The sequence below is a fragment of the Numida meleagris genome, chromosome 20, assembly GCF_002078875.1.
Source record: "Numida meleagris isolate 19003 breed g44 Domestic line chromosome 20, NumMel1.0, whole genome shotgun sequence".
NCBI lineage: Eukaryota > Metazoa > Chordata > Aves > Galliformes > Numididae > Numida > Numida meleagris.
Window position 1 is genome coordinate 112,465 of NC_034428.1, and position 8,075 is coordinate 120,539.

An 8,075-nucleotide genomic window follows, 5' to 3' on the forward strand; every position below is an offset into this window, starting at 1 on the left:
AAAAGGTTTTTGATGGGGAGGGGATGGCTTTGCTCAGCATCACCAGCCTCACCATGCCACAGACTATTGGGACATCTTCTGGTGCTCCCATTCCATGCACAGCTCATGTCCCCCACCTCAGAGAGCAATAGCCCTTGGCAAGTCTCGGCTGTCTGCTCTGTCGGGGAACACGAAACCGAGCCAAGCAGGGAGCGTGCTGTGCTAAGCCCCCCAAAATGAGTCAGGATTTCACCTCCTGAAATCCTTCTTGAGGAATATCCATGCCCTGCTCAAGCTCCTGCACCCCATCCCCTTTTGGGGATCACACTTTACTGAGGTCTCAAATTTTGGCCAGCTTCGCAGCAGATGACAATGGTTTTGTTGAGGCAGATTGGGCAGAGTGCATTCATGTGACAGATTTAGGTTTGTCAGAGGGGGTTTTGGCTAACAACCTGAAAATTGTCGTTTTGACAAGGACTTCAAAAAGCTCTGCCACAAAGACCATTTAAGCCTTGTTTCTGTGAGAGCACTTTTTCCCCCGCTTCCCGCAATCCTATTAGGATGGCTCACATCCAGCACGCAGCATTGCAACAGGAATCCAACCACCACCTGCACCCAGGAGTGCATTCACCATATGTTCCCCATCCCAACCAGTTTCTCTTCCCCATGCATCCCCCTACTTTTCCCCTGCAAACCCCCAAATCTCTGTGTTCTGTTGCTCAGCACCACAGCGCAAAAGCAAAACCCACATTCCGGGGGACGACCACAGCCATCCCAAGGAGGAACAGCAACCAATTGACTCTCATTAAGAGTTCAATAATGTCCGGGAGATTACAGCTTTGATAAGCACTCTGCTGTGCAGCTAGGGTCAACTGTATTAGGAAAATGTAATTAAGCTAATAAATTCTTGACGTTTTTTTCCTCCTCTCCAGGGTACGAGTCGCTCAGCGAGCCTCATTAGCTAGTGAAGCCACACTTCCATCTGGGGTGGGCTGTAGAGCTTAAAGCTGTGCTTTGGGGACGGTTGCAAGGCAGGAAGCAGAGAATTGTTGCTAAACTCCCTAAACCATTTCTCCATACATACTGGTTGCAGTTGCTGCCATCAATACCATGAATGGATCATTCATATGGGGTTAAAGCTGTTGTCTACAGGCTGCAACCAGCCCTAAACTTCTCCCACCTCTTTCTCCCACCCATCGCTTTTCTCCACCCGCTGCCTTCCAGCACATTTCCCAACCACAGCAGCAACTCCTCCTCTCCCCAGCATCTACTCTTGGAAACCTCCACTGGCACAGCTCATGATCACTAGGAATAGCAAGGCACGTGGAGGTCCAGCTCCTGCAAACAATGCCTCCTGATTAAAACAGCTGCCTAATATCCTGCCCCAGGAAGGGGAAACTCCAGCTCTGCAGCATCTCACATCCAACACTGCCTTCCCAGCTCCTTGCATGGTGGGTGGTGATAGAAAGGTGCTTGTATTGCAGATGCATCCTCTAAAAAAGCAGCCCTCAGGCTCCAGCTCAGCATCCTCGTATCACAGCACAAGTTGCATACAGTCACGCTCCAGCTATGGCACGATCCTCCACCCCCTGCCTGCAAAGGTAACAGAGCAATTGCTTCATAGAGACATCATGAATCAGCCTTTAATATAGTGCACATTGCATTATTTTTAGCCAGGACGCTATTGTACTATGCTAGTGCGCAGGAATCAGACCATGAAATTGGCTGGATGCAGGCTCGTCTTGTTTGTCAGCATGAACAGGCAAACAAGCAACTGAGCGGTGCCAGGGTGAAATGTTGAAAGTGCAATTGAATGGCATCTTGAGATCAGCAAGCTGGGCGTTGAGAGGGACACAGGATGTATAGTCAACAGCATCCTAGACAGTGGGTCCTGAGGGCTCTACTCAAGCTATGAGGAAGGTTTGCCCTAAAATTAACCTGCAGACCTACATTCAGAGCCTGGTGGGGTGCCTATGGCAAAATTGGTGCTAAATAGCAGCTGCCACCAATCTAGATACAAGGTGTCAGCCCCATCTAAGCAGAGCATGAGAGCAGAAAAACCTCATCGTAGCCCAACTCAAGCCAGAGGGACCCTTGGGGCTGATGGGCACCCCATTGGGTTGCAATTGCCTCTATTTGTGCTACCAAGGCAATTAATAGTTGCTTGATGCTATGCTGAACCCCAGCCACGCCAGAACAAGTTCCATGGCTAAAATACAGCAACAAGTCCCCAAAGAGCCCCCGAATAGGCTGCCAACAGCCCCACGCATGGCATGTGAGGAAAATGGATCAGAACACGAAGTGTTGCTGGAGGATGTGGAGCCAGGAAAAAAACCAAACCCATCCAAGAGAGATGAAGAAGGCAATCACAGTTCTTCTTCCAGCCCAAATTGTTAGTTCAGCAAATTAAAGATGAACAGGCCATGTTTTGACATCGCTCAAGTGTTTTGCTTCCTTTCCTCCCAAGTCAAGGTTAGTGGTTCCAAGCCCTAGTACTTGGCCAAGAGCAGAGTGAGAGGATGGCTTTAGGGAAGGGCAGCATAGAGCTCCCAACACTGCCAGAACATCGAGGATAGGGATGATGGGGTAATCCCAGAGAGATGGTGGATGCCCCATCCCCGGAGACGCTCAAGGTCAGACTGGATGGGGCTCTGAGCACCTGATTGAGCTGTGGGTGTCCCTGTTCCTTGCAGAGGAGTTGGACCAGGTGATCTTTTAAGGTCCCTTCCAACTCCAAAAGCTCTATGACAATGATTCTATGATCTCCATTGCTCCATTGGAGCAATTGTGGGGCTGCAAAACCCAAGTTATACAGTTATTATCAGCACTGTGCTGTCTCCACAAATTAATGGTGAGCAATGAGAGCAGAGCTGGCAGCAGGGCTTACCCCAAAGATGCCCCTCTGATGCTGTGCTCATGGCAGAAGTCAGCTGGAAGCAGAGGTCAGGGCTGTCCCGCTGCTCTGGGGTTAATCGCTTCATTAGGACTTGAGTATGGCATTCGCTTGGCACAGGCAATTAGCAGCTGGTATTTATTTCGCCCGCAGCGGATCATGCCCTGCTCTTCTGGAAACACAAAATCTAAAAAAGTGGGAAAAAAAGAAACATTTAATGCCTGGAGCTGTGGTCTTGCAGCAGATCTGCCAAGTGCTTACGGAGCATCAGTGGGAATGGCTGCGGCTGAGCTGATCGGGGCCGACTGAACCCGAACTCAGCCCCAGCTGCCTTCACAGGAGCTTATTTCCACTGCTGTGCTCCTCTCTGCTGCTGCGTTTGATGTCTTGCAGGGTCCCTAGGGGCAGAGTCGTGTGAACTAACACAGATTTCAGAGGGTTTTATCATCGCTCCCAGAACCAAGATCTCTCTGCGCTGGAACCATGTTGCAAAGCTTTGATAGGAAAGCTACAGCCTGGTGGGTCGCTGGCTTTGCATTGCAGGGATGCCACAGGGGATGGTTTGCAACAGAAATTCATTCGCCGGGAGCTAAGCCTGCAGATAGCTTTGGTGGCTATCAGTCCTGTGCATACTTTTCGTGGTGTTGCTTTCACTCTAACAGCGAGTGCAGCAGCCAACAAGAGCTGCGAAAGTGTGGGGCAAAGGTGCAACGTCCCTGTGCAAATATCCCCACTGCTTCCTGCTGGTGTCACCACCAGGTTAAGTCATATTGTCAAAACCCCAAATTTTCCCCAGAGCTCATCTGGGATTGAGCCCAAAGCGTCTTTCTCATCCCCGGTAGGAGCAATGCCAAGGTGTGCCTTTTGCTGGAGATGCTTCAGCTCTGCCTCGCACACACCTGGGATGCTCTTGGGGATGTTAAGCATTCGGCAGCATTTGGATTATTACCTGCTGCTCAGTTGGGTTTAATCCTTCCAAATAGCTGAGAAAATTCACTAGTAGGAATTAAGAGGGCACAGATATCGCCTGCTGGCTGCAGGAGGCAGCTCATCCCACTGCTCTCTGTCCCCCCTGTTGCCTTGTTCAGCTGAAGCTTTTTGTGCTAACACTGCCGGTTTACAGTGGGCTGACCCTGCAGTGGCATTACCTGAGCATGGCGCCCATTGCAGCTGGGGAAAAGCAACTGGATTTTCAGCTGCAGCATGAAATAGCCCACTGCTGCTGTTGCAAGCCCCTGCAATCCAGCTGCTCTGAGCAACCACCCACAATAGGGTTTGCATGCTGGCACTCATCCCTCTGCATGGAAAACCATGGAAAGCTCATAAGAAATTGCACCAAAGCCCTTTTGTTTTGCTGCCAGTCCATTTGGAGCACACATTATATTGAAACACTCCACTGAAGCATCAAGGCTCTGCATCCCAGCGCTTTCCAGCAGCCATTTCCTTGATGATCCCTGCACAGAGCTGCAGCAGTGCAGTGGTTAACCCTCTGCTTTGCATCCCCAACCTCGTCAGCTTCAATCACAGCACAGAAGCAAAAAGGATGGGCGAAGGACAGAGGCTCCTTGGCTTCTTTGCAAGAGAAAGAGATTAAGGGGGTGGAGCTGCTCAGCAGCAGTTTTGTAAGACCCCAAAATCCAGTGCATATGCTCCACCATCAGCAAAGTACATCCCAAAACTGCAGCAGCACCCCAGCACGTCCCAAAGCATTGCATTCAGCCAACAGAATCATTTCCCAGTGTGCAACAGTAGGATTTTCCCACGGGATGCCTCTCCCATGGGGTGGGCAGGGCCATAAGGAACCTCATAACCTTATTTAAAAGTCACTGTTGTTCATAATGGAAGGCACTTACCCCCCTCAGATCCATCATTTGGTTTTATTGCTGGTAATAACTCCTGGAAAGTCATCAACAGATGGAAATTTTATTTGGTTAATCATCACCATCCGAGTTGCTGTGGGAAGGCACTGGCGGAAGGAGCAGAATGGGGGCAGAGACAAGGCTGTGCCCACCCCAGATCCAAAAGCAGGTAAATCCACAGTGCTGCACCTTTCCCAGCCTGACCCGTGAGTTTTGCATGGCTCAAAGTTTGCAGGAGGTTTTAACTTTGCAGGGGGCATTGCGTCCTCATGCAGCAGACCCTGAGTTTGCATTTCTGCTAGGCACACGTTATGGCAAAGTATATATTTATATCTATAGGAGGAGGCAATACTGCATAAGCCTCTCTATCACTACTGTGCATGTGTAGCCACATAAAAATATCCTTTTTTTTTTTTTTGCAAGGCTGATTCCCATGTAAACTGCTGCAAATCTGCTGCTCTCAGCGGGCAGCACACGGCCCTACAAGCTGGAGCTGCTGCAAGAGGCTGCACTGAGAACCTGTGGAGAGGTTCAGGGCATGATCCCAAGAATTTGCATTCATTTGGATTTCTGGGAGAATTAAGCCCAAATAGGGCATATGCCCTGCTATATAAGATGGGAGGATGTAACACAGTTCGAAGGCTTCATGCCCTGGCGAAAGGTCCCTGAGTGTGACAGAGGACACCAACCCATACCAAACCCAACTCAGGATCAATACATCACCATACAAAAACCCATTTGGTGCAATAATAAAGGGTTGGGGTTGCATCCCCCAAAGCAAAAGCGGGGCAGCAGAGGGAGGATTAGAGCCACTCCTGCCCAGGGGGAAGATGAGCTCATTATCTGCAAGTTAAGCTGGATTAAACCCGAATTGCAAGCCAGCAACAGGGAGCAGCACCAGGGGTAATGCACTCTGTCTTGACTGCAATAGAAAAATAATAATTTAAAAGAATGCTCTGAATTCAACTTCCTCCCATTTTTCTTTTTCCCCTTACCCCGTATCTCCTTACTAGGGGATAGCACTGGGAGAAGTGTTGTGTTGGCACTGCTGAGCCCATGGGATTTCGCAGCTTGCTGCAGCAAGGAAAATATTGACAGAGCAGGGCTGCTTTGTCAAGTCTTTATATCAGAGCAAAGCTGACTTTCATCTCGCTCCGCAGCCACCTGTTGCTTTGGATGGAATAATTCGCGCATTGCCAGCAGATCAGGGCTTAATAACAATGCACCTTCAGCAAGACCCCAACTCTTTTGCATGGAAACACTGTTCTGCATCCACGCTGCATCATTGCAAGGGGTTTAGCTCGCTCCAGCTGTATGCACTAAGGGTCTACGTATGCATGCCCACACATAGAACAGAGCTGGAGGACTGGAGGAGGATTGCTGTGCCATGGCACTAGGACACACTATAGTTCATTTTCAAAGCCATAGGGGCAGCAAGCAAGCAGGGTCATGGTAAGCCTGCTCGCTGCACGTATATAACACATTCGCACACGTTATCTGGATGCTCCTAAACATGGGTTGAGAGGAGCAGAGAGCACCAGCTTGGTGCCATGTATGCAGCACCCACCACAAGGCACTCAACCCTCACCATCCCATCCTGCACTTCTGCAGTGAGTTAATCACTTTCCTATTCTTATTGCTCATGTCTATCATCCCTTCCCAAGTCTCAACTGAGCCCATCTTCAGAGCAGCCCTTCCTCTGCAGCTCAAAGCAATTCCTCCTTTGCTCCTCCACCCTCCCCAGGGGGCTCCTTTACTGTTTGTTATTATTATCATTAGAAATTTCTGTATTTTTAAGGCTCTCCTCCCCTCCAAAGGGCATCCCTAGGGCAGACCACCTTCCTGCCTTGCTGGGAAGGGACATGGGGACCCTTTGATATCCCCAACCCTTGCTGAAACAAGCACCCTCCTCCCCATCCTCACACAGACAAAAGACTATTTTGGGAGAAAGGTCATTGAGGGGGACAAAAGCCTGGGAGGCATCAAAATACTTTGATTAAAGGCAATGGAGGGGGAGAAATTTTTCAGTACATCAGTTTTCTCATAGCCAGTCCATGGCACACCACCACCATTTACCATTGCATCCTTTGCAATTGCACCGCTTACCATCCCACCACAGCTGCACTATTTTGCAGATTTTTTTTTTACCCTACCTTTGACAGAGACAGAGCAAAAAAAAAAAAAAAAACAGAACCTTAAAACTATTTTCTGCTGCTCCATCATTTGTCTTGGAAAATCAGGTTGGCATCTCCCTTCGACTCCAAACCATGAGACACCCCTTCATGCAGGAAGATTTAAGGAGAACAAGGAAATAAATGCTGGTTTGGGGGCTGAAAGCCCCCATGGGCTGCTTCGTCCCTTTCCCAGCCTGCCCCCACAGCGTGGGTTTGCAGAGCGCATCCCTTTCCCAAAAATAAACCCCAGCCGTGGATCATCTCCAGTGCTGTCAGGTTGCATTTAGATTGCAAAAGCACTCAGCTGCTGCACCCAGGCTGAAAGCAGGGCAGGGCTGCTGCTTGCTCAGCCCTGCATCCTGAAAAAGCATCTGCTGGTGGCTAAGCAACCCATGCTGCCCCCTGCCCCAAATCCTTCAGCCCCAAATCCCCACTGCATGTTGGCCCTATTAAGCCAGTCCCGAGGGAGTGCAATGAGCTTCATTTAGGGGGAGCAGGTCGTTAATTTCTCATCTTTGTTCCCTAATGACTCCAAGCAGGGAAGGGCCATGAGCTGTCACCAAGGTCACCTGGAGCTGGTGACAGCAGAGGCAGCCTGGATGTGGGGAAGGGACTGACCCTTGTCTACAACGAGACACCCTTCCTGTGTTCTGCCTATCTGCACCACATCTTTAGGAGATGCCACCTGGATGTCCCCTGGAAGATGCAGCAGGGAAAACCTGGGGACACACCACCAGGACACTCCCTAGTAGGTATCACCATGGCAGCGTTGGGACAAATCACTATTAAGCACTCAAGAGATGCCACCAGGGCACCCCTGGGACATAACTCCATGGCACTCTTTGGAGATGCCACCAGGGCCTCCTCAGGACCTACCACCATGGAATCCCTGGGAGATGCCACCAGGGCACTTTGAGACTCCGTAGCACTCTTGAGGAGATGCTACCAGGGCCTCTTCGGGGGGGGGCATCCACATCTCTCCACTCAGCTACACCAGTGTGCTCACACACAAATCATCCCAACAAGAAAAAAAAACAGGGGGAAAAGAGCCACTACCTCTTTGGCACCATTCCCCATCAGCATAAAACTGGTTTCCATCAGCTTCACAGCTACTATGGGATGTCACCAGCCCCATTCACACCGTATCTGGATTCTGAGACAGGAGAAAAA

General features: G+C 50.0%; 1 protein-coding gene across 1 annotated transcript in view; it reads right to left on the reverse strand.

Moving 5' to 3' along the window:
- Positions 1–8,075, reverse strand: part of IGSF21 (immunoglobin superfamily member 21) — an 84,856-nt gene that overhangs the window by 76,632 nt on the left and 149 nt on the right. Inside the window, exon 2 of the mRNA XM_021374703.1 lies at positions 7,962–8,058. Within this exon, the coding sequence (XP_021230378.1) occupies positions 7,962–7,975 (14 nt within the window). The 5' untranslated portion in view covers positions 7,976–8,058. The remainder of the gene's footprint in view (positions 1–7,961; positions 8,059–8,075) is intronic.